Source organism: Perissodus microlepis, chromosome 22 (genome assembly GCF_051167445.1).
Source record: "Perissodus microlepis isolate ML-2025 ecotype Zambia chromosome 22, ASM5116744v1, whole genome shotgun sequence".
Taxonomy (NCBI): domain Eukaryota; kingdom Metazoa; phylum Chordata; class Actinopteri; order Cichliformes; family Cichlidae; genus Perissodus; species Perissodus microlepis.
In genome coordinates this window covers 32,160,392-32,187,987 of record NC_140481.1, presented here as the reverse complement: position 1 = coordinate 32,187,987, position 27,596 = coordinate 32,160,392, and the positions used below count along the sequence as shown (strand labels likewise).

Here is a 27,596-nt window from a genome sequence, read left to right as displayed (position 1 = left end):
TTTATTACTTGCTCAGTCTTTGTTAGCTTGTGGTCCCAAGTCTGGATAAATGGGGTGGTTGTGTTGTGTCAGCGAGGGCATCTGGCAGCATGTGGTTTCATGTCTGTGGTGACCGCCTGGAGCAGCAGGTGAAAGTGTGGCCACATGAAAAGAAGGTAAGTGGACTTCCTTTGGTTCATAAAGGTGTTTCACTCCCATCCATAGGTTTCCTCAAGTCTAAAACAACTGATGAAGAGTCCCAGGTAACCTCATAGTCATCCTCAGGGTGGTCGACCCTCATTGATCATGTGACACGCGTCACTACAAACCACACGAGGACGTTCGGGCCGCTCATCGGTCAGATGTTTCTGGGCAGGATGAAGGTGCTGTGCTCTGAGAGCATCGAGAAATATGTTCATTTCATCCCAGAAGGCAAAACATACGAGACTATGAAAGATTTCCAGCTCACATTTGCATCATATACGTGTACGAAACCTAATCAAAGACATTTTATCTTCAATTCAATTCAATTTCTACTATCAAACTTTAGAATTTGACCAACCAATGATTGGTTGTTTTTTTTCCGTCACACTTCTTCTTCTTCTTTCTTTGACTGCACTTCCTTCCTCTGCACATGTCCAAAACCACCTTAGGCTCTCGAGCTTCGCCTCCAGGGTACCTGAGCTGTTTCAAATGTTGTCTGTAATGTTTCATGGTGATGAGCTTCATGACTGAAGCTGCTGGAGCTTTAACCTGCGAGTGTCTGACGCTGACACACAGCAAACAGGACCATCATGGATCTGTAAATCTGTGGTAATGGTTCCCATGTCTCTGCTCCGGTCCAAGTACCACAGATTTTATCATGAGACAGTAAACGTGAGGCCACGGAGACGTTACTACACATGCACCCTCGCAGGTATGACAGGAAGTATAACAGTGGTGAATATCACACGTATTACTGGAACTGAAAACTACGACTGAAACAGGAGCTCCTGTTTACATTTATTATATATAATATTTATTCTATCCAAAGACAGCCTGCATGTTATCGTCATTAAAAAGACTAAACTAACTGTGACTCTATCAGGAACTAATAACAGCTGAACTGAAACGAGTGACATACGGAGTGTGGAGCGGTCCGGCCGGCTCTCAGAGCGTGCTCGGGAAATCATCTATTTGTTTGTGATCATGGAGTCAGCAGGTTTTTCATGCTGTTCTGCACATCTGTGTGGTTTGTTTCAATATTTGCAGCCTCTTCCTTTTATCCAGTTCACTGTCAGGGTGAGGAGTCTGTCACACAGAGACACACAACCACACCCACAGGTGATGCAGAGTGACCAGTTACCCACCAGTTTGGACTGTGGGGGGAAGGACGCTGTATTTAAATGAAATCTGAAAATCTGTGATGACTCCAGCACCTCCAGTTTGCGCCTGTGGAGACGAATCGGTGCATTAGAGGTGGCGTCTGCTTCATGAACTGTGCTGAGGGCCCTCTGTCGGAGTAAAATAGCACCGCAGCCTGTTTAAGGAGAGCGCAGCACACCTGCTCCTCATCACTTGTTGCCGTCCTGCAGTATTTAAGAGAGCGGCTGCTCTACCAGGTTATTATAGCAGTGGAAGCTGCTCAGCCTGTGAGGAAACCTGCTGCACACTCTGAGTTTGTCAGTAAAATCCTTGAACTGAGCCTTCATGTCTGCTTTTCTGAATCCAGACGGAGGGACGAATGCATGTATTCTAACTAACGAGGGGGCTGTATCCCCAGCATCCCCCTGAAATCTCTGTCTGTACTTATTGCTCTCCTACCTGAGCACAGCCAGCCGGTGACTGCGTGACCTGGATGTGGTCGATGGGTACATACTGAGCAGCTTCCTGAACAATTCCCTGGAAGGCGTTGGCTGAGGTGCTGAGTGAGGCTGAGGGGCCTTTAATATCCACAGCAGCGCTGAAGCCCTGCCACACTGCAGTGCTCGCATTTTCTGCAGAAAGCTGTTCGTCTTCACTGTCAGCTCATTAGTGTTCAGCATGAAAACATGCGACAGCATTAAAATAAAAGGTTTATTGTTTAGGAAGTTATCATATGTCAGGCAGTCGATGTTTTTATTCAGTTATGGAGCGAGAAAAAAAAGCTGGAAGACCACCAACACATCAGGATTCATTCTCAGCATCAACGTCCCTGCAAACACTCTCAGCTGTCTGTCTGTTTTTATCAGACATAAAGCAACCTCCACCAGAGATTACCTTCATATTTTCCATTAAATCTGTGGAGATTAGGCATAAATCTCACTAATGTTTCAGAGGATGCGTCGCGTGTGATTTTATCCTCGTGTTTCCAAACGGTACTGGCAGTGCCTGCTGCTGAGTGTGATATATGGAGGTTAGAAGCTCTGGCTCCGGGCCTGCTCGCTCTGACTTTGCTGACTTTGTGTCTCAGGCAGAAAGTCAAAGAGGGACCGGAGCCAAAACGGCTGCAAAACGCCGCTTTACAAAACAGCGAACAACAGCCGCTGCAGCTCCAGATGGAGGCTTTCAAAGTCACCTCCACTCTGAAAAGAACATGTCATCGCCAGCTTGTGTAATTGTGCATTCATGTGGCATTGGAATAATTGGAAAACTGAATTTGTGACTGGGAAATGTCTCATAAAAAATCTCCAAAACAGAAAAACAAAATCAGCTGCCGACTCAAAAACATGGTGGGTGAATGCAAATACTCAGTTATTAAGAAGAAAACTTTGACTAAAAGTACTGTTTTGTAAATTATTATTTTTTTATACTTTCCAAAATGAACAAAATCTATGAACAGAATTTGACTTTACGTCCAACTCACCTGTGCGCTGTACTGAAGAGATATCAGGTGAAGTTAAACTAGGTCTGAGCTGTACTTTTGTGTAATACCACTTTCTACCACAAGGGAATTTTTTTTAACCTTTAACCTTTATTTAACTGGACAGGTTATTACAAACACATTTATATTGATGATGATAGTCTGCAAAAGGTAAAACCTGATGAGGAAATGAGGGCCTATCAAAAGTTAAAGGTGGTCAAATGCTGCCCCCTGGTGGTGATGGGTCTAGTTACATTTTGCAGAGGAAACAAAGTAGCTCTAATGGTGATGTTCCCTGTACGTCAGTCTTCTTAGGTTACATTTAATTTATGAAATAGTAATGGTTGTGTGGTTACAATAATCCTGATAACAGGTCAGGTAAACAAACTCCTCATGCCGTCTTTGTAACATCCATGTTCATTTAAAACAACACAAATGACACAAGCACAGAGAGACAGCGGTGGAAACCCGATGATCCGAGGAGCCTGTGAATGCAGCGTTATTGTGTTTTCTTATTAATGAACTAAACCAGACATGGAGTGATCGTTGATCCGTGTCAGGTTTCTTTATATGTTCCAGTGTGACCAGATCATGTGATTGGAGATGTGTGCAGTACTGTCTACTGAGGAGCAGTAAAAAGGTAAGACTTTGGTGTGTTTTTGTGTCACGCTGTAATAAATAAATGTATACATGTGATGGACCGGTGAGCTGTGCAGGGCGTGACAGCAGGGATGGACGCCATCCTTTCACCAAGAAAATGGATCAAAGGATAAATAACAAGTGAATAAAGGTAAACAGGTACATAAACTAAAGCTAAAGTGAACTGAATATAAAACCAAGTTTATTATTAGAGCTGAAACGCCCTCTGATTCAAATATTACAAAAACATGAGAGAATAATCGCAGCACTTCATCAGTGAGACAATCACAGGACGAGGTTCAGGTGAGTCCGCCTCCTGCCTCGTCTTCGGTTTATTTTCTGGAGGAAATTTTCTCATTTCAGTTTTCATTTTTGGTTTTATGTTATATTGCTTTACACACATTTACATTTACAAACATATTTACACATTAATATAATACATTTTATGAAAGATGTCTGCGGGTTCTTAGTGATCGCGGCTGTCAGAAGTCAAATGGACGTCTTTGTGGTTCATGAAGACGCGTCAGCTCTCTAACAGCTGATCAGGAGTCCTGGCTATGAGCCGTCCACGCAGAGGTGCTGCTGACAGTCGTTCACCCAGCCTGCAATCAGGTGAGTCAATGAGCCAAAGTGTGAATCAGCATGTGGACCGTCATGACCCACAGGACCACAGTGGGAATTCACTGTGATACACTTTAGGTCACATGGTCACGGTAAGAGTTCATGGAAACACCTGAGACTGTGATCCAGGTGCAGAGTACTCCACAGACGCATGCCACAGCGAGGAGAACCACACCCCCAGGACACCTTCAACTGTCTCATCAGTGCACAGACAGGATAGTGACTCACATTTAAATGGTTCACCTGGAACAAACCTCACTGAAGAGGTGGTGGTCTGTGACACCAACAACACAGCTGTTTCAGTCCACACTCTGACCCGTGAGACTTCAATAAGTGAGCTTTCAGCTTTTACAGATAAAGATGAGAGTAGCAGAGAGGGAACAACAGGGAACTAACAAAGGTCAAAGGAACCTAAACTACGGTGCTGACTGAGGGCTATGGAGCTTCAGCATGAATCCCATCTAAAAGGAAAACCTTGACCCCACAAACACTCTAAACCTTGGACTGACCCGGGAACCTTGAAGTCAAGAATCTCAAAGGAGCCTTAAACTCACTGAAGACCTTTCCTGTATATTTTGATAGTTTCAGGTGGTTTTGACTGTATTTATCAGCTATTGAAGCTAATTTTGATAACCTTGCTGCAGACTGGTCTGTGGGTCACACACACAGGCTGGTTTTACCTTCGTCACGCTGTGTGTGGACGTGCTGCCGATCAGCATCATGGACATGTCGTCTTCATTATTTAGGAGCCTCACAATTTCTAACAGGAAGTATTTTTGTTGGAAAATCATCACGACAAACATGACTCGATCAATCCCGACACTTTCTCATCTTCCAGGTCGAACAGTATCCACACCGGAGTTTGTCGATGGAGCTGGCACTAAACGCCAGAGCAGAGAAAACCGAAATGAAACAGAAAAGCCGGTTTTTCTCCATCGTGATTTCCACATTTCTGAGCGTGATCTCTGACTGCAGCTGTATTAATGTTTAATGTCAGCGGTTTAATGGCAGCCACCTGGAGAATCTGCATTCATCTCCAAGAATTCAGCGCTCACATAACCGAGGGAACGGGAACACACATTCATTAACATTTTTGGGGCTGATTTCCCTGAATTTTGGTTACTTCTCGGCTTAATGAGCATCGGTGGAGAAACGTCGCCTGTTCCCCGACTCTGAATGTGAAATATTGAGTTTGCTGTTTGCAGGCTGACGCTGGTTTCCTGCACAATGAGCGCAGCTGATGGACAGTTCAATGGTCTGGTTTTATTTCCCAACAAAGGGAACAAACACTTGACATGTGAGTCATTATTTCACAAAGTGGAATACTAAACGAGCACGAGTCACTGCAGAACGATGTTAGCAAAATAAACAGAGTCTGAAGCATAAAGCTCATTAACACAGAGAACAAAGTGTTGCTGCTCATCGCGCTGTCAGTTCCAGGCTCGTCCCCCTTCCCTGACTGGTCCAGGGTAACCCTTTCCTTCCCGCTCTGCACAGCAGCGAACCCAGACCGTCTTCACGTTTAGAGAAAGCAGACGTTTAAAAAACTTTCCCCGACTGATGTTTCGCAGCAGTGATACCTCCACCTGCAGCCGCTGTGTGGATGTCAAAGACAGCGTGAAACCACAGACGAGTGTTGCACTTAATTAGTCGGAGCAGAGCAAGCTGAGAACAAATATGTTTGAGGAAAAAAAATGTCTCCGGGGGGAAATCAGCCAGAGCTGAGCTTGAATGAAAGAATGCAAATGAAGTTATTTAAAGGACGGGTTCACATCTTTTCACATCCAAGATGGTTTACCTGCGCGCCCCGTGGGTGAGAGGTTATTCACGTGATGGTGAATATGACTGCAGGTGTGGATCCGAGCTCGGTTAGCCTGTGACGGACGGGGAGTGCTCCCACGGTTTACCTGCCTCCTGCTCCTCTGCAGTTCCTCTAACAGCCACCTGAGGCCGGTCCACTCTGCATTCACTCCCACGTTAGGATGTCAAACATTACAGTTACACGTTCACATCCTGCGGTTACATTTCCACTAACTGGAGTCCCTGAACTGGCCCTCCAACCAACCATTGGAGCCTTTTAGAGTATATTTAATGACTTATAACACTCAAACAGTCGCTCTATCCATCAAAGTGTATCTGTAGTAATAAAGCATCAAAGATAACAGGACATGCTTTGAATCGTACAACACATCCATGTTAACAAAAACACACAAATTACACCTACAGGAGCTGATCAGCATGTTAGCACAGGAGTGTTGGTGACTCCACTCACCGGGCGCTCAGAGCTCGGCGTGGAACATCATGGCTGAACTGCTGTGGTTACTAATAACATCACAGCAGCTGATCTGAATGTCACACCAGGGAAGAAATGTCATGAGCTGACGTGTTGCAACAACAGTGTCCTGTTACAAATTTAGTGAACTCTTTAGAGCAGGGGTGGGCAACTCCAGGCCCGGTGTCCTGCAGGTTTTAGATGTGTCCTTGATCCATCGCAGCTGATTTAAATGTCTAAATAACCTCCTCAACATGTCCTGAAGTTCTCCTGAGGCCTGGTAATGAACTAATCATTTTATTCAGGTGTGTTGACCCAGGGTGAGGTCTAAAACCTGCAGGACACCGGCCCTCGAGGCCTGGAGCTCCCTACCCCTGCTTTAGAGTGATCCTTTCTTTCACAGAGGTTTGTAGAGGCAGACTCCTGGATTTTACACACCTGTGTCAGCAGGACAGACAAGATTAGGGTCCAGATTTAGGAACTGGATTCTGGCGTAAATGAAAGTAGTGCAGCGACGAGATTGTGTGTAAATTGTGGGAACTCTGAGATTTTTGGCCCTGCTGCATTTCTGTGAGTTAATTTGTCAACATGGAAAATATAAGGAGTAGGAGGATAAGGATTTAAAGTACAAAAAGGTTACAGCCCCAGCCTGTGGTCTGCTGTGATTGTGCCCATGCACTATTTTGCCCTGTTTGAATCTGGCCCTGAGAGCGATGCTTTTATCCGTTTAATGTATCAACAGGATGTTTTTCTACAGCTCTAAACGTCTCCGTCTGCAGCTCCTCCTTTTTTCTCCTCCATATTCTTCCCCTCCACTTCTTCATCTCCACAACCTTCCTCTCCTTCTTCTCCTCCCATACTTTGTTCCGTCTCCTCTTTCCTCTCCTTTTCCTACCACTCCTCGTCTTCCTGCTTCTACTTTTTACCCTCCTCTTTCTTCGCTGTTTACTTCTTTTCTACTCCTTCCCATCTCTTCTTCTGCTTATGCTTTTTAAACTTTTTAATGCTTTTTTTCCTCCCCCTCCCTCCTTCCTGTTTGAGTCACCTGCCTGACTCTTCCTCGTTCCTCATTAGTAAGTCACCTGCCTCACTCTGGCGCTCTGCGGTCCTCCTTGATGCTTTATTCATCACAAGGAGGAGGACAAGAGCGTTGCGCTGTCTGGACACATTTACATACAAATGAACTGAGGATTCATTATTAATGCGCACGCACACACACACACACACACGATCATCTTCTGTTGCATTGAGTGTCAGTAATTACAAACATCAGAAACTCGGCACAGTATCAGCGATAACTCAGTGTGTGTGTGTGTGCGTGTGTGTGCCTGTGTGTGTGAGAGCAGGCAGCAGTTTATCAGATGTTGTGAGGTTGATCATCCCGACTTGTTTACACTCGGCCCGTCTTGTGAGCTCGGGCTGTGGAGAGACGGAGGCAGGAGTTTTCTGCTCGGCTGCTTCGTCTTTGTTTCCCTCGTTTTTGTGTTTATTCACATTCAGCTCAGAAGCCGAGCTGCTTCACCTGCTCTGCATAATAACACCGAGTCAAAGCTGGGGTTCATTTACACACAATGAGTGTTTGTAAAGCTACAGTACGCGTACACAGAGGTGAAGCCCGAGTGGAGATCTGCGGTGAAATCCTCCCTCCTGCCTTCAGAGCAAAGTCTTCCTCATTTAGTTCTTTTTTAAAGGTTTTTATATTGTATGATTAAAGAAAGCACTTCTTTGATGTGCACATTGGGGGACATATCCTGGTCAAAGACGAGTCCAGTGTTACTGCAGGCCAAGAGGCCGCCATGTTTCTGAGGTTCTTAGGCTCAATTTCTTGCAATAATCAGAATTTCACCTGAATTTAACTCATTTAAATTACACGTCATACGAGCCTTAATGTCGTTAAGACGTGCCTGTAATTTAACTAGTAGATTTGTGTCTGTTATGAGTTTCATCAACTATTATTTGATGAAATCCAGAAGGAAAGAAAGCTGTGAGTTACAAGCCTGAAACAGAAACACAAGCAGAGGTAAGCAGGCACCGTGAGACTGAACACAGGACTGTGTACCCTCACAGGGCTAATAGAAACACAGCTGGGAGGAAACGAGACACAGGTGAACACAATCAACACAATCACAGGGAGGAAGTAAAACGCACTACGAAGCACAGAAGATTACTCGCTAACAAACAAAACAGGAAGTAAGTAACAATGATAAAACAGGCAGACTCGGATGAGAAAGTAAAATTAACACGAGGAAAGAAACACAGAGAAAAGACAGAGCCCTCCATGAATGACTGTTTATGGTGGAGGGGTTTGTGTGTCCTCGTTGTCCTTGGAGCTATTCTGTGGAGAGCAACTGTCCATCGCGCCTTTTGAGTGAATGATAGGCTACAGGCTAATTGCTAACTACAACAACAACGTACGTCGTTCAGCGAAGCATAAGTACGAAAGCCAAGGGGTTGTCACATGATTCGGAAGGCATTGTGGGCTCAGCCAATCAGAGCCAGCGGATTTTGTTACACGGGCATTTTGCCGTAACACGGGCAGAAATATTGCCTTCGTAACTTGAATTTTTCGTTAAATGGGGTATTCATGAGTTGGGGTTCCACTGTACACACACACATACATACATACATACATATATATATATATATATACACATACATACATACATACATATACATATATATTAGGGGTGCAACGATACACAAAATTCACGGTTCGGTTCGATACTTTGGTGTCACGGTTCGATATTTTTTCGATACAAAAAAATGTTCATGTCTTTTTAATTTGTCATTTATTAAAATTATAAATATATATTTTAAGTCAAAAGTACAGTTTTTAAATTTAACCCTAACCCTTGTGCGTGTTTTTTATTTTGACAGCGAATGCGCACCTGCGGACCACTTATGTGCAGCCCTGGTTATATAGCTCATCATATCGCAGCCACAGAAATTATTTTGTCCATGAAACCATAAAGCTGCACTTTCTTTTTGCCTTATAGTCTGATTTGTCATAACTTTTCCGTTTTGTGGTAAGCTTTTCTTTGGCTGTCACTTCTTCACGCTGACCTGTCTTATTTGGCTCAGCAGAACTAAAATATATATCCTGCTGCTTTTACACACACACTCACATAACGCTCAGCGATTCTCTGCGCGATCAACCTCATGTTGATCAACCTCTCACATGTTTAAGCTGCGGGAGATTTCACTTGTCATGTTTGCGTAGTAAGCTAACGATTGATAAGACGATGTCAGAGGAATTGGTGCGCAAATTATCATCACTCACCAATCAGTGCTGTCGCTCTCTATACACAGTTCGCGCGATTGCAAAGTGAAAGCAAAAAACAAGCGCAAATTCAAACGCGATTTCAATATGTCACATATTGACAGCGGCTCACCGATGGCAATGACATAATTACCCAGCTACATTTCCGAAAGAATGCAAAAGCATTGACATATATTTTTCCTTCCTACGACAGCCCGACGGGCAGGGCAGAGATAGATTTTGGTAGCCCGACTGGAAAAATCGCTAGCCCCGGGACGTCGGGCTAGCCATATTGCGAGCCCTGTATCTGATTGAGGAATCACTCATCTTTGGAAAAGAGAGTTTATTACAGAGAAATGGCTCTTTCCAAAATAAAAGCTATACTATACGCTTCTTCTGGGCTATATTCTCAGCAGCATATTAAACATATCAGGTCCCCATAAGGAGAATCCTGTGCTAACGGCTGTCTAAATGACTCGGGTAAAGTTTGTAGCATGCGTGCTTGTTGTTTTTGTCTGCTTCCACTTGTCTTTGCACGAGGATGATGTAAATGTGCAGTCATATTCGTTGTGTTCCCACTAGTGCTTTCAGGTTAATCTCGTTGAAATGACGTTAACGCCACAACACGGCAAATCTCCGTTAACGAGCTACCCCCGATCGCCCCGTGCATGGGGCTAGACAGCCAACACGTTAACGAGCTAACTGCGCTAACACAGTAGTTCCCACCCATGTAATTAAGCATTGCGTGGCACATCCAACATACTGTTTTACTTTTGTCCATGACGCGCTTACCTTCAGGGTCATACTTCACATGAAAACCAAAATAATTCCAAACGCCAGATCTGAATGAGGGTGGGGGAGGTTCAATTTGCCATGTTGCAAGGAGAGCTTAACTTCTGTCTCGCTAGCTTGCCCTGCGCTCAGTGGATCTGCGCTCGACAGTGCAGCCTAGGCGGAGTAGTCGAACGCAGATTCACTGAGCGCTCAACACAGACAGCATCGTCAGAAGGAAAGTTGATAAAATAAATTTAAAATTTTGTATTGTTCGATACATATGCGAACCGAACCGAAAGCACTGTATCGAACGGTTCAATATCGATACGAATATCGTTGCACCCCTAATATATATATATATACATACACACATACATTCCAGCACATAACAGCAGGGTGTAAGATGCTAGCAGGCAGGGCGGGCATACATGGAACACCATAACCGGCGTAGTGTACAGGAACATCTGTGCTGAATATGGCCTGGAAGTCCCGAGGTCAAAATGGGAGACGCCCTCAAGGGTGATGGAGAATGACCGAGCTAAGATCCTGCTGGACTTAGCTCCTGAGAGGACACAGATAAGTGTCACACAGGAGACTCATTTAGAACACGAAAAATGTATAAAATTTGGTATAGAGGCTAAGCCTACGCTTGAAGCCACTGAGGTGGTCGTTAACAGGGGTGACGCGATGGCACTGGTATGTATGAATTAATTAAACAGTCCAATAAATCCAGCAGTACTTATCTTGTCCTTTTTGGTCTTTATTCCAATATCATCTTAACATAACAGCGCAGCGGTCTCAAACTGTTTGCCTTCTTACAATTAATGACACACCTGATGCTGATTACGTGCGTCTACCTTAAATACCTTTACATGAACAAAACAGAAAAAGGTGATGTCTAGCGGCCACATAAGGTATTAACCCAAAAATGGCTCCTACATTTGGTTTTAAGAACATCTACTATAGCTCGCATATCAAGTCAGGAACAGAGGAGTAGCAATGCTAATATGTTAAGATTTAATTATGAAAAAGAGATGGGAAAATATATAATACTGAGAGGAACAGTTTATATATGTGGTGGAGACCTTAATGTGATAATGGATCCTAAATTAGACACAAGGAGTAGTAACATGAATAAAAACAAAATCAAAAAACGTGTTAAGGATACATGGGAGGAAATGGGACTCTTCGACACATGGAGACAATGACGTACGTAAAGATTAGAGTCACTTGTCAAGATATGAGGCTGTAACATTGGAGTGTCGGACGTTTCAGATCACAGCACCATTTATTTAAAAATACATGTAGACCCTGGTAGGAAAAATACAATATGGAGGCTGCAGGAATCTTGAATAATGAAAAAGTTGTTACACAAATCTAAACTGAAACACAGAAGTACTTAGGTGAAAGCAACAATAGAGCAGTGATATGGGTAAAATAATTGCAATCTCAAGCAATCTTAGAAAAGAGAGAATAAAAGAATTTATGAATCTTTAAGAGGATGTGAAGCCTTTAGAATCAAACCACAAAAGAAAAACTCATCAATACACTCAAAAACAAGTTACAGAGTTCAGAAAGAAGATTAACAACATACCTGACCCTGACTCATTGATACTGAAACTAAATTCAATTAAATTTTATTTATATAGCGCCAAATCACAGCATCAGTCACCTCAAGGTGCTTTATATCATAAGGTGGACCCTACAATCATACATACAAAAGAAACACACATTGAAACACACATTTTACCACTCAGGGCCTCAAGCTGCAAAATTAGTGAGAAGAATACGAAAACACCAGAAACCATCAACAAAATCTGAGATCCGAACACAATTCAATTAAAATATAGAACTGGAGACATTATGAACATTTTTAGAGGTTAGTACAGGAACTCGACACACAAACGTCCACCCTAAACCAAGAGGAAACACTGGATCTGCCCACCATAGGTGCAAAACAGAATGGACTTATCAGAAATAACACCAACGGAAATTCAACAAGCAATAAGTGATTGGGTTTCTATCAGACAGCTGGCTGCAATACTTCAGACCACATTTAACTAGATTTAAAATATGAAACTGTCCCCCCCTAGTGGAGGGAAGCAGTCATTACCGTACTTCCTAAACCAATAAAGAAACATGTAAAATGACCAGTCGTTATCCAGAGTGTAGATTGTAAGATACATGCCTGTATAATGTCAAACAGGCTTCAATCCTTTGATAGGCACAGACTAACACAAGACAATATAAGGAGAACATTAAATGTAATACAGAGAATACAGTGAAATAAAACACCTGCTGCCTTGATCAGTTTAGACACAGAAAAGGAATTTGACAGAGTTAATTGGGAGTTTTTATATTTAATATTAAGAAGGTTTGGATTTAATGAAAAGGCAATTCAGTGCATTAAAGCAAATTACAAAAATCCCACTGCTAGACTTAAAATGAATGGAAAAACGTAGAAAGAAAATAGATTCCATCTTTAAACGATGGGCCGGAAAAAGTGAACAGACATGTGCTCAGTGATGAAACAGGCAAAATTAAAGGTTCCAAGAATTAAAAAACAAATATGATCCTACAAGTAAAGGTCTGTGTAGGTATTTGCAGCTAACGGACTATTAGAAATATACAGACTGAACAGGACAGTACACATCCCATCATTAAGGTACGTGTACAGGCTTATAAAGATGCTTTACCAAGAGTGATTTTAGTACTTTATGGCTGTATAATGGAATATAAGAAATTTTAAATGTGAAGAAAAGTTAGGAAGGAGGCTATCCCGCTACGCTATGTGCAAAACACACCAAACAACCACCTACTCGCAGAAATGTGGAGAATTTAATCGGAAGAATCTTTTAGATATTTTATAACGCCTCAAATCAAAAGTAAATATCTTAAAAATGTGCAACCTTGCTGGTGTCAGTGTTATCGTGTAAACCCAACCACTCAAATATCTTGAGCTGTATAAAAATACGTCCTTTCTGGGATAAGATCCACTCAGCCATCTGGGGCCTATCAGGTTATGGAATGCACCTATGTCAGGTGTTATACCTCGGTTATTTGGATGTGTGCAGGTGAAAGATCAATCTGATCAAAATTTTTCTGCCAGCTGTAAAGAAAGGGATCACTAAGAACTGGTTGAACGCAGAGACCTTTGGATACAGAGTTCAGAAAATATCATGGTAACGGAGAAAATGACTTACAAAGTAAAATTAAAAGGGGATTGTTTTAAGAAACATTGGGACAAATGGCTTGAATACAACGCAAAGGAGGAGAGAAGGTTGAAGAAAAAGGGACAGGACAGCAGAACTGATAACATTATGTTAGACATTAGAAAAGTAGCTGCTGAGTATTTGTATATGTGTGCACGAACATCTCAGCCCCCTCGGGTGTGGAGGCCTAGCTCCCCCCACCTGTTGGTGGTTCTTGGTGTCGGGGGCTGGGCACTGAGGTATGTACTGGCTCACTCCTGCTGGCTGCTTGGCCCGGCACTATTGGCTCGGTCTGGCCCCTTCTGGGTGGTGGAGGGGCCTCAGGTCTCTGGGCCCGGGGGCTCGGTCCGGGGGTCGGGCTCTGGCATAGCCAGCTGCCACAGCCCTCTGTGGCTTCTGCACTGTGACCCTGGGGTCACAGTGTCTGGGGCTCTCCTCAGCTCTTTCCAGGAGGTTGGGGCGGCTGCCCCTCCGGTGGTCCTCCTTGGGCTCTGGGGGGCTTCTAGATGTCTGGGCCCTGGATCACCTCCATGCTGGCTTCATGTCCTGGGGGGCAGGGCTATGGCTCCCCACACCCTCTATCACATGGAGAAACCTTTTGAATACAAGCGTGCACACAGGTGTTCTCAGACACACACTATCTTCCTTATTGTGGGTTGTGGGTCTTGTGTGTTGCTCAGTAACATTCAATATTTATTATTTACTGTGAGTTATGTTTATCTGGGTTGTTGCTGTACTGTGTTGTTCTCTTTTGGCTTGTTTTCTTTTCTTTCTCTCAGCAGGTGATCCAGTGGATTTTTAGCGTCTTTTCTTACTGTCCCTCTGTTTTTCTTTCCTTTTCCTTTTCTTGTCTATGTCTTCCCCTTTCCTATCCCCCAGCTATGTCTGTTCCGTAATAACTTCAAAGTAAAATAAATAAATAAATAATGAAGATCAGCCAAGTGGACCGTAATGATCCACTTGGAAAACTAAATCTGTCAGATATTTAATTAATGCCAATTTTTACCTTTAATACTGTTGACACAGAATGATTAATACATTACTAATGTGAATAGGATCCAACTGATGCTGTTCTGTGTATATCGTGTGACTGGCCTGTGTCACTGACAGCCACCAAAATGAGACACTTGTGGAGCTTTGACAGGAGGACCAGGAGGTTTTAGTCCAAGGATGAGCTGCTGTGGATCGAGGTTGCAGGTGACGTGTCAGAGTTTGGCCTCTGCAGCATCAACACAAGAAGCCACCTGCCTCATGCTGACAGTCCAGGATGCTGCTGGAGCTGTAATGTGGTGGAGGCGGTTTTATTGGCACACTTTGTGGCCTTTAATACCAACCAATCAGGGTTTGAATGGCGCAGTCCTGGAACCATCAGTGAGGTCTCCTACTGCTGAGTGTCATTACTGACCACATGGATCCTTCATGGCTGCGGTTTGCTGTCTTCCAATGACTGCAGGAGAAACATGACACAGACTGATTTCATAAACCTGACAATGATGCAGCGCTGAGTGTGTGTCCCCACAACAGCAGTAACACACACACACACGCACACACACGCACGCACACACACACACACACACACACACACACACACACACACACACACACACACACGCACACACACGCAGGCTACAGACTCTTCATTCATGCAGCTGAACCGAGGACTTCCAGCTCTGTGATGTTTCCATCATTTCCTGTTTGTAAAGCAGAGGATGTTAAACTGTAATCCTTTAAATCAGTCACATGTCATGATGTGTGCTGTGTCTCTGCTGACATAACTGTATCTTTATGAAACAGACTCTTTACGAGCTTCAGTCACATGTGTTTAATTTCACTGTGACGCCACTGAAACCTGCTTTAATGTTATTTACTTTGGCAGATTTTGACCCAAATGTGAGCCTCGTGTGTCAGATTAAAGATTATTCCTCTGTGGTTATAAATATCTCACATGGCATCTGCTCCAGGAGTCACGTTCATTACATTAGCTCCCCTCTTCTCGTCCTGGGAGCTGTCTCTGTGCTTTGGTGCAGAGTTTGATTATAGGAGCATAAATGTTTCCTCACATCCTGAGCTTCAGCTTAGATTTGAATGAAGCTTCTGTCCTTTAGTATCGTTTGTTCAGTAAATCGCTGACATGTTAAAGATCCATAATGCAGTTGGTGAAATGATCCTGTTTTCTTTCATGCAGAAAGCTGGTTTTTCAGAGGAGCAGGATGGGCTTCATGAGATCTGCTGAAACATAGACGAGTCAGAGAGTCGCAACATGCACATCAGGAAACATCGCAGGCTCGTCCTCCCATTTAAACAAGACAAAGACATCAAAGTCTACACATTATAATTTCATATTTGTATGGTCTGAGTCTGCAAAAAGAAATAAAAGTACTTCATAGTTTACATATGTATAAATATGTTTACCTACTTATTGATGCAAATATCTAATCAGTTAATCACATGACAGGAACATTCAGATATGCAGACATGATCATGTTGACCTGAAGTTCAAAATTAGAGTCTGAATGCCCAAAACTGGATTCTGTTCATCTGGATGAAACATTTTCAGAACTTTCAGTGGGAAAACTGTTTTGTCACTAATCAAAGTCACTTCAATGATGATGAAATGTTTCTCCCACTGAAACTCAGTAAAATGCTCCATCCAGATAAACAGAATCAACTTTTAAAGGGTTTCCTTACCTGGATGATTGAGCATCGCATCCTGAGAGTCAGAATGATGAAGAAAAGTCATTTAAGTGACTTTGAACGTGACATTTTTGTTAATCTGAGTGTTTCAGAAACTGTAGAGTCATCAACAGAGTTTACAGAGAATAGTCTGAAAAAGACAAAATATCCAGTGAGTAGCAGAAGGTGTACACACAGGTGTGCACACAGTTGTGCACACAGGTATACACACAGGTGTACACACAGGTGTGCACACAGTTGTGCACACAGGTATACACACAGGTGTACACACAGGTGTGCACAGACACAAACTATATCTTCCTTGGCTGCTACCTCAAAGCACACTGTGCTCTGTCGGTCTTGTGTGCTGCACAAGAACATTTAATATTTAGTATTTACTGTTACTTACAATTATCTAGTTATTGTTGTGGTGTTGTGTTTATTGTGTTGCTCTCTTTTTGCTTGTTTTCTTTTTTTTTTTCTTTCAACAGGTGATCCAGTGGATATTTTTTTGTGTCTTCTCTCACTGTCCTTTGTCCCCACTTTCTTCCTTTCTCTCTTTTCTATCCCCCAATCATGTCTGTCCTGTCTATAATAACTTTAAAAAATAAATAATAACAACAAAGGTCAATTAAATGGACCAATACAGCCAGGCTGTGATGATCCACTTGGTAAAGTAAATCTGCTGGGCATCTTTCTTGGCCTTCAGACAATAATTCTGATGGCTAAAAAAACAAATGGGACAGACAAAAAAGAAAAAGAAAAAAAGAAAAAGAAAAGAAGCAGCAGATTTGTACATTTTAAGCATTTTTATTGAAACATTTTTCTGGACAAAATTAAATCAACAGGTTTAAGTTAAACTTGTTTCTATAAAAACAGATGAACAGAAACACAGACATCATGATGACACAGAGCACCGGGCTGTGGTCGACTCCTTTGTCACGTGGTGTGAGCAGAATCATCTGCAGCTCAACGTGGCAAAGACCAAGGAACTGATCGTGGACTTCAGGAAGACCAGGAAACACTTGAGCCCTGTTTCAGGGGGTCAGTGTTGACATTGTGGAGGACTATAAATACCTCGGAGTACACATTGACAATAAACTGGACTGGGCTAAAAACACCACAGCACTTTACAGGAAGGGCCAGAGTCGTCTCTATTTTTTGAGGCGACTGAGGTCCTTCAACATCTGCCAGAAAATGCTCAGGATTTTCTACGAGTCTGTTGTGGCCAGTGCGCTCCTCTATGCTGTTGTATGCTGGGGGAGCAGGCTGAGGGTCGCAGATGCCAACAGACTTAATAAACTAATCCGTAAGGCCAGTAATGTTGTGGGGACGGAGCTGGACTCCCTCAAGGTGGTGTCGGAGAGGCAGATGCTGTCCAAGATAAAGACAATTTAGAATAACACCTCCCACCCACTCCATGACATGCTGGTCAGTCACAGGAGCTCGTTCAGTGAGAGACTGAGATTACCCATGATGCACCACTGAACAACACAGGAAATCTTTCCTGCCTGTGGCTCCCTGTACAACGCATCCACTTAACACACTGGTTACTGCTACAGCTACAGCCTTCTTGCACATGTTCTTTTTCAGCTATTTATTAATAAGTGACTTTTATGTATATATATATATATATATGTATATATATATATATATATATATATATATATATATATTGTGCTATTCTTAGTTAGTGTATTGTCTTTGTTAATGTTTGTTTATAATGGAGCACTGTAACGAAAAAGAATTTCCCCCAGGGGTCAATAAAGTATTCTGATTCTGATTCTGATCACCTGTCTTCACATTAATTACAAATTGTTAAATTATATTAAGGTATAAAAACAAGTTTATTGATTGTAAATATACATGATGTGGTGAAACAGTGATAATGTGTTTACGTCTGTGTGAGACGGTTTTTATTTACTCCAGTTAAAGAGAAATAAATAACAACTTTAATAACATCACCTCACTGGTTTCTCTTAAACACCACTTTCACCACACGATGGCAGCATTAATACAGTGAAGCAGCTGAGCGACGACGACGCATCTGCTGCCCAACAGCTCAGTCAGAGGTCAAAGGTCACTGCAGGCGGTGGATCTGCCAACAAAAAAAAAAGAAAAACGTGTGAAGATGAATCTATTTTTTCATCTTTCCATTTGTTCTGCACTAAAACTGAAACAAAGAACAAATATCTTGGTTGCACGCTGGAATCTGAAGCTTTAGCTGTAGAGGTAATCAGCCTGTCAGACGCTGGCTGTCCAAACCCACATGGAAAAGAAATAGAAAAGACTTGCATCAGATTTGGTCTACTTCATATAGTGAATCATATAAGGCTTATATGATTTACTCATGAAAGTGGCCACTTTCATATATTGTTTTAGTAAGTATCCAAAACATAAAAGTTTCATTTATATAATATTTCAAGGGATCTTATATCTGTTTTCACTCTTGTATGTTTTCATACAAGTTTCACACAAGACAGATACAAACTTTATAAGATTTATATGTATCTTTTCCATATGGGAATTCAGGGTCTGCAGCCTTAACGGTCCACAAAGGCCGCGTACTCAAAGGCCGCTCAAGCCGGAAGTGCGAGGCTTGTGAAATGGGACGGTCTCGTCGCGCTGCTCAGGTTGCCTAGCAACCATGATACTAACCGCTGGAAACGTTTCATACAGCTTTGTTTGACAGAAATGAAGGAGAACATATTTTGCTCATTTGTTTCTATGAGCTCTGTGTGATTAGTTGAGTATCTGAGGCTGAGACCACAGGACTGTAAAACATGATTGTTGGGCTTCATTTCTGTACTGAACAGTCATTTAAGATTAGCTAGTAAATAACAATTAGCTCATGTTGTTCATGAGACTAAAGTCATCTCACTGTGGTAATGTAAATATAATATGGCCAATATCCAAAAGTTGATTCTGTTCATCTGGACGTAGCGTTTTGTGAGAGAAATGTTTCGTCACTCATCCAGGTGACTTCTTCAGTCTCAGCTGACTGCAGGTTTCTCCAACCTTAGAAACAGTACATTTGCATAATGACTGAAACCAGCCCACTGAAGGAACAATGGATGGTACTCATGGCCATTGATCAGCGGGTTTTGGTCAGTGGTTGTTGATCAATGGTCATGAGAATTTGCATAATTATGATTAAGGAACTGGCCTCACAGCCCATTGTTCCTTCACTGGGCTGGTTTCAGTCATTATGCAGATGTACTGTTTATAAGGTTGGGGAAACCTGCAGTCAGCTGAGACTGAAGAAGTCACCTGGATGAGTGACGAAACGTTTCTCCCACAAAACGCTACGTCCAGATGAACAGAATCAACTTTTGGAGATTTACTTTCCTGGAGGGATGAGCATCAAGACGAAATATGGCCAATATCATAGTTATTATATTAATCATTATTAGTTATTACAGCAGTGAACTTGAACTCGTGTCAAACACTGAGCTTCAGTAAAGATTCAAGTTGCAGTTGTTTATATTTCCTATCTCCTTAAATCTTCACTCAAAGACAAGCATCTGTGACAGTGTATATACAGATGTATTATATATAAGAGACAAATAATGTTCTTTTAATATGTTGGCATTACTAAATTTGGCTCAATGCTTACATATATGTGTAAAAAGGAAAATGTACGAGCTGTGATAACTGTGTCTGATAGAATGAAGAGTAGACTGATATATGAAATATTCCTTTATTGGGTGAGAAAATCAGACCATGTCATAACTGCTTTAAGTCACACAGAATAGATATCAGAGCCTTAAACAGGCTGACTTCTGCTAAATGGGTCAAACTGGGCAGAAAGTATACAAACACTTACTTTTGAAAGTTTAATCTTCGGCCGCTCCGCTTCTGCCGCTTTTTTCTGCAAAATTATCCACACCCACCGCCGCGCTATGAATTGTGGGATATGTTGGGCCATGAAGGATACACAGACCCATCCTTAAAATTCAGGGAAATGAAGGACACATTTCGAGCAGCCTTTGAATTGGGACAGCCTTCATCTCGTCGCTGTGACGTAATCGGCCTTAAAATGAGGCCTTTAAGGCTGCAGACAGCTGCTGTGATGACTGCATTTATCCACTTGGAGCTCTTATGATGATGACAGCTTATCACAAGTGTCCTCCCCACAAACCACTGAAACAGCCAGCAGGACGAACAGCTGCTGATCTGCTTGTATCTGTCGCCTCTGTGCAGCAGACAGGCTCGGTGTGACGGCGGTCGGATCGGCTTCACATTTATGCTGATTAAAAACGCTCAGACTTAAAAAAAGTCTCAGTTAGTTAAGATGAGAAGCAGGAGCGTAACACAGAGCTCTGGGTCCTGTGCACCAGCAGTCTCTGTGGGCCCCTTCCCTTCCTGATTGCACTAAAACAAAATCGTTCTACAGCAGTGTGATCATCTTGCAGATCAACTGGATGATTTAGAGCTAACAAAGCTAAGTAAACACATCCATCACCACAGAAGTAACTACCTATAAATGTATTTTAAATCGAGGTATTTCAAAATGCTGTTTCATCTTCCTGAAACACGCCGACTTCCTCAACGTGCCTCTCTTACCTCAGAGCACAGCGGTGAAGAAACACTGGTTGTTTCTGATGCAGGGACAGAGAAGACGGCCGTGTTCATGTTCACAGATGGATTCTTCTTCGTTTACATGACGTCTGATTTCTGGAAGTGTTTCTGAGTGCGTGCACAGAATCATATTTTTAATTCAGCTGAAGATTGCAAACATCCACTTTAATGACATTATGAACTGTAGATGAGACATTCAGTATTGTGATGCTGTAAAAGAAATATATGTTTATGAGCTTTACAAATCAATGCATTCTGTTTGTATTTACATGTGTAACAGTGTCCCAGCTGTTCGTGCAGTTATAACTGCAGCTGGAGCTACGACTGATCTGACATCATCATCACTTTTATGGCATCATATTTGATCAGCATCAGTGGATTTACAAGCATAGAGACCGCACAATACGTTAGCATCAGTAGGAAAGAAAAACAGACTGGAAACCTTTAAGCAGTGAGTCTGTGCTCACTCTCATACTTCCTCAAAGCTTCTTCATGTAAACAGGAAGCAAAGCTGCATCACTGAGAGCAGCATGAGTACAGAACAACACTCTATCTACCAGGTACTGTTTCTCAGGTTGGGGAAACCTGCAGTCAGCTGAGACTGAAGAAGAAGAAGGATGATGATGATGATGAAATGTTTCTCCCACTGAACATGTCATCTACCAGTGTTAGCACTGCACAGCTGTCTCAGTCTGTGTTCCTGTGTCTATTTATACTTTTTCCTTCATTTTGTTGCATTTTGTGGATTTTGTTACTTTGAATCTGAAACTTTGTTTTGCTTCAGTTTTGGATTAAATTTGGACTTTAATCAGCCAAATAAACAGCTCACCTATTCTCTATTCTCACGTGGTTCTATCAGGCATCACATGGACTTTCACTTAACCTTGGGCCTTCTGTCCTGAGCTGCAGCTCTGTGAGTAAGACAGGCACGAACATCAGGCAGCGTTTAGGTTGCCACAGTTAATAAAAACCTTCCACTTCCACTTTGGGTTCACACAGAAAATAGATCCATGTTTTACACAGTTGATTCATATTTCTGTTTTCCTCAAAGTATTCACAGCAGTGCAGTGAAAGCATGCAGTTTGTTCTGCATGTCGTCTTCAGGAAAGATCACAGAGGGAGCAAAATAGCAACGAATACAACTCATAACACGTGAAATAACAACATCTGGCCTGATGGTGGCAGTACTAGAAACACGAGGATCACAGCATCATCATGATGGACCGACTGAGAGATGATCTAATATGAAGTAACGCATCTAATCTTGGACAGTTTAACAGTTTGTTTCTTTAAAGTGCAGCAGAAATAAATCTATAAGTGACAAAGTGACTTTTCCTTTAATCTGAGCTGTGAACGTGTTCGTGAAAAATGAAGTTCTTCTTGTTCCAGTGCTTTAATATTTGAACTCAGTGACTTTACAAATATAAAAACTGAACTGCGTTCTGCACAGAGGAGTTTGTGGTTTGTCTTTCTTTGCTACTTCCTTGAAGCTTCTTCCTGTACAAAAGCAGGAAGAAGGCTGGCCAGAGTGACAGCAGTGTGCGGACAGGATGTCACTATAGTACTGCACACCTGTTAGAGTACAGTTTAAACTCCTGCTCAGCGTCTCCGTCCTCTCAAGATGTCCTCAGATATTTATGCTGAACCAGATCTATCAAAGAAGGTGAGATACAGCAGAAAGGAGGACGGAGCAGAGTGGGAGCAGAGGGAGGTGGATATCTACGAGAGTGCAGATGCAGGAGGAGGTAAGTGAAACGTAATAACATTTTATTTCTGGTTTGTTACAGTTAAGTTTTCACAAACTGCCCATCAAACGTCAAACTTTTTTACCTGACTCGCTGTTTCCTGTGATGTACGATTATTTCCTCTTACTGACTTTTAAACAGACGCTCTGCACAGAAAACAGATTTGGACACTTTAAAGGGACGAAGGAAGGTCTTTTACTCCCTGACTTGTATATTTAAATGTGCTATTGTTATATTTTCATTTGTAAAAATAAACAGTGAATCGTGGATAACAGCCCAGATTCAAAGATATCCTGAAGTACACGCTGCTTTACAAACGAGTGAGCAGAGCAGAGAGGAAGGCTGTGGGCGAGCGTTTGGATGCTGTTTCTAACCCAGTTACACAAATATCATCTACCTGGTCCTTTAAAGGGAAGCTGCAATATCAGGAAATACATCAGTTCTAAAGCAGACATGTGTCAAATTTTTACCATGAAAATGAGAGAAAAATATATTTAAAGACATGAGAACATTTCTGAATATGTGTCGTAGATAAACGCATCAGTCTCATGGTAGGTTAAAGACATATTTAACTAATATATGATCTCATCCATAACCCCGTTCTGTTGCTGTGGTCACGTAAAGCGTTTGGACACTTGAGGGTTAAACACAATGCGGATGTCATATTTTGGTGTCTGACTCTTGTGGAGATGAGCTCATGAAACCACAGGTCTATTATAGACAGAGTGACAGGAAATAACAAACAGCTCTACCACCTGAGCCACAGCCAGGTGGTAGAGCTGATCAGCTACTGATAGGAAGGTTGATGGTTCGATCCCCTCCAGTCTGCATGCCAAATATCCTTGGGCAACATACTAACCCCAAGTTACCCTCCGATGCGTTCATCGGATTGTGAATGTAGTTTAGTTCGCACTTGTGTTTAGAAGTGCTTGTGTGAATGAGGCATGCTGTATACTCTGGGAGAGTAGAAGACTGCTGTATAAGAATTAGTCCATTTACCAAACCAACATCCACACTGCTTTCTAACAGGACCACAGACTCAGAATCCTCCTTCGGTCCTGAAGGGCTCTTTCAGATGTGCTACACTGGGTCTAAGAGTGCTGTGCCTCCTGATGTTAGCTGGGATCATCATCCTGTCCATATGCTGTAAGATAAGATACAACCTCTGAACTTCTCCTGCAAATGAATGTATGACTGATACTGAATCCCAGCAGCCAACAAACATGCAGCTTCACAACCAGAACGTGTCCTTCTGCCACAGCAAATACAGGAAGTACCTGATCACATGGAAACACCTTTGATATGAGGAAGTGTTGAAGCCTCAGAGCAGCTTTGACTGAATGTAAAAAGACATATTTTCAGTGAGAACAGGCACATGTCATATGAGTCAGAATCTATTCTTTCAAAGCATAAAGATAACATCTCTGACTACAGGTGTAAAAATGCTGTTTGATTCTTCACCTTCTTCCTCCACACTGAAGCACAATTATTCTGAATCTTGTCAGTGGGTTTTGTTCAGTTGATACGTATTTAGCTCATCAGATTTCCTGTAGTTCTAACACCTCCACCCACAGGACATGTTAAAGAACAATGGCTGCACAAGTTTCTGACTCTTATTGATATATTTGACAAAGCAGATTGTTTCTGTTCAACGTTTCACTCATTTTATTTTATTTTGGTTTCACTAAAATATTTTAGATGCTTTGAACAAGAGTGAAAACAACAAACTTCGAATCAAACATGAAGAAGTTCAGACTAAATACAACAAACTGAACCACGTTTACAATGACACCAAAAAGAATCACACTGAGCTGCAGGATGAACTTCAAGGTAAGCAAACACCAAGTTCTTATATCACAGATATATTTGTAGAACATTTTAACTTAATTTTAATCTGTTTTTCTGTAAAGACACAAAAACCAGCCTGACTCAGTTACAGAGCCGTTATGATGAACTGAGTAAAAACCACAGTCAGCTACAGGAAGAAGTGAAGAAGCTGAAGGAGAAGATAGAAGGTAATAAAGTTTAAATAACTAATAGAAAACATCAGTGTTACACAGTGATAACCTGATTGTGTCTTTGTTTTGAATCCTAAATGTTTGATGCTGTGTAACAGTTTCTCTGTATAAATGTAAGTTTCAGTTAATTATGAATAAGAAAGAAAACCTGAGTTTAAATGAAGTTTTTACAGGGAAAATGACAGGAACCAAAGATTCATGTGATACAACATGACACAAAGTCTGTCTTTAAAACATGTGTTTGACTTTAAGGGAAGTGGTGTCCAGAAGGATGGACGAGGTTTGGATGCAACTGTTACTTTAAATCCACTGAGAGGAAAACTTGGTCTGACAGCAGGAGAGCCTGTCAGGGTAAAGGAGCTGATCTGGTGATGATAAACAGCGAAGAGGAACAGGTGGGTGTGTTTGTTCATGTCTGTGTGATCTTTGATGGAGCTGACAGTCATCTGTTACTTGTGTTTTTGACCTGCTGTCAGTCTGTGACCTGCTTCCTGTCTCCACTCTGATGGATTTCTCTCTGATTTCTGCACAATGGAAGAAAAGTTTCATCACATTTATTCTTCCTTCAGTCATATTCACAAGATGATGTCACTACAACAGAAGTGCTGAATTATGACTGGAGACAATATTTGTGTCTCTTCTCAAACAGGAATTTGTCAATGAACTGAACATGAGAGGACACTCTTGGATTGGTCTGAGATCCAAACAGACATCAGGAGGATCTAAATGGGAATGGGTGGACGGATCAGCGCTGACACAAACGTGAGACATTAGTTTGTTTCTATTCCAGAGTTATTATTTAGAAGTGAAACATTGATGTTTTGGAAGATAGATCAGCAATACATGAGTTGAGCTATTTTCCAACAGCCCCACAAACTGAATGTAAAGAAAAGCAGAAATCCTCCTTTGAATGAACAGCTGTGCTTGAACTCTCTTCATCTGCAGTCTGTGATGACGTTCAGTTACAACAAGTCAGTTTGAAGAAGTCAGGATTAAAAATGTTCAAAGCAGCGACCGACACATTTCACTTTGTTCACTTTGTCTTCATGGTTTTTGTGCTGTAATGTTTCTTTTCTCACAGAACAAAAACTGTTTCAGAGAATTCCTGTCTCTTCTTCTTTGGTGTTTGTAAAACTTCAGAACATATGAAGGAAGAAGCTTCAGTAAATATGACCTGATAGACACACATTTCAAAGTGATGTCTGTAAACAGCTGACAAAACAGTTTCAAACAGCAGAAAGTCAGCTCTGACTTCTTTTTATTCTCCATTTTTACAGCAGGAAGATTTCATATTCATCAAAGCTTGAAAGCTGTTTTAGTGTGCATGATGATTCTCAGAGAAAAGTCTAAAGGAGGGAAAGTGGGCGAGAAACCTGGGAAAGAAATACAGGAAATATTGGAAATATTCCAAAAGAGACTCATATTTATATGAATGTGACAATAGTTATGAGTTTAGTCCAGTTTCATATCAGATTTGATCTCTCTGACAGGTTCTGGGCAGAAGGACTGCAAGATCCATGGTCAGATGACAATGCAGTTTACTGTATTTATGACGGGAAATGCCATCAGTACAGTTCTTCTTATTCAAAGACCTTCATCTGTGAGAAATGAGTTTGGTGCTTTGATGTAAATGTTTGAATAATCCAACCAAAGACACCTCACTATGAAATGTCCTGCATGAGCCTCAGACTCAGCTTACAGTCTTTACTTGTTCATTCTGCATCATATATTGATTACATATATTGTCCCTCTGTGCTCTGTGCTGTACAGTAAGCTTGGAAGTCATCCACACAAAAACTTGAAGTACTTCATTACTCTGTAGTTCCAGCAAATTGTTCTAATAAAAGTCAAAGTGCAGCTTGTCTTAACTTGGTTTACTTGGTTTATTCATCAGCCTGTTGGTCCTAAAACTTCAGTAAACGTCTTCTTCAGTTTCTCTCAAACAGCTGAAAGTAGCTGCTTCTTACTTTTAGCTACAAATCAGGAACCAAGAGACTGAAACCAGCACAAATTCAGTTTGTCAAACTTACAACGTGTGAATAAGTGAAGATGAATCAGTTTAAAACAACTTTCCTTCTTCTTCTTCACTTACATCAAAACACAACTTTATCTTCCTGCTTAGTTTGCAGCGAGCTGCCTGCACAGCGTTAACACACTGAAGGTCAAAGTTCATTTCAGCATGACAGAAAGGAAAAGTCCAGAAACAACAACCCTCACAGTGGACACGGTTAAAGTCTGTTGATGACTCTGAACATGACTCGGGTCTTTTTGTAATGTGGGCCTTAGTCGTCTTTCATGAATCAGACAGTTTCAGAGCCAGTTTCCATGTGACACACTTCCTGCTTTGGACCCTTTACCTGCAGCCTGTATGTGTCCACATGTGATTGGTGCAAAGCTTTTAACTAATGACCACAGACCCTGGTTGTGTTTCACTTCAGATGATTTTCAGCATTTCATTGAATTCTAACTGCATCAAAGACATTTCAGCGTTTCAATTCATCAAACTGACTTCAGATCTTGTTGCATGCTGTGAGTTTCTCTGCTGGTAAACTCAAAATAACTGAAGAGTTCACACTGACGTCATATTTCCTGCATCAGAAACATTCGCTCATTGCTAACAATATATATTGTGTGATGACAGCAGCTTCTGAGAAAGCTATTTTTATGTTGCTGCTGCTCAGTTCAAGCTCAGTGTCTGTGCATTATGACAAACATTTCAAATACATTTGTGCCTTTGCTTGTATTGGTGTACAAGTATCTATGTATTAATGCATGTAACGGAAAAGTTTTCCAAATAAATGTAGAAAAGTATTTAAGCTGTCTGTGTTTGTGCTTTATTCTGCTGTTCGTTTCTGACTCGTTCACATTTGTCATCAATTAAAACTGCATCAGTGAAAGTTTTGCATTTGAAGTGAACTGAACTTCAGATCTTGTTGGATGCTGTTAGTGCTCATAAATAACTCAGCGTTTCACACATCATGACGTGACAGGAAAACTGTGGC

General features: G+C 41.8%; 1 protein-coding gene across 1 annotated transcript; it reads left to right on the top strand.

Annotated features, from left to right (window-relative positions):
• The first annotated feature begins 22,417 nt into the window (after window positions 1-22,417).
• LOC146363583 (uncharacterized) lies at window positions 22,418-26,458 on the top strand. Its single transcript, XM_084919962.1, has 7 exons — window positions 22,418-22,576; window positions 23,606-23,722; window positions 24,275-24,406; window positions 24,487-24,591; window positions 24,847-24,989; window positions 25,244-25,356; window positions 26,085-26,458. Exons 1-7 carry the CDS (start codon window positions 22,453-22,455, stop codon window positions 26,203-26,205), a joined length of 855 nt encoding a protein of 284 aa, XP_084776088.1. The 5' UTR covers window positions 22,418-22,452; the 3' UTR covers window positions 26,206-26,458.
• Window positions 26,459-27,596: the final 1,138 nt, after the last annotated feature.

Bases quoted from the DNA above. Each gene is read 5' to 3' on its own strand.
- LOC146363583 (XM_084919962.1), top strand. From the start codon at position 22,453: ATGTCCTCAGATATTTATGCTGAACCAGATCTATCAAAGAAGGTGAGA. The intron at 22,577-23,605 runs GTAAGTGAAACG...GCTTTCTAACAG, and splicing joins GAGTGCAGATGCAGGAGGAG to GACCACAGACTCAGAATCCT. The intron at 23,723-24,274 runs GTAAGATAAGAT...AAAATATTTTAG, and splicing joins CATCATCCTGTCCATATGCT to ATGCTTTGAACAAGAGTGAA.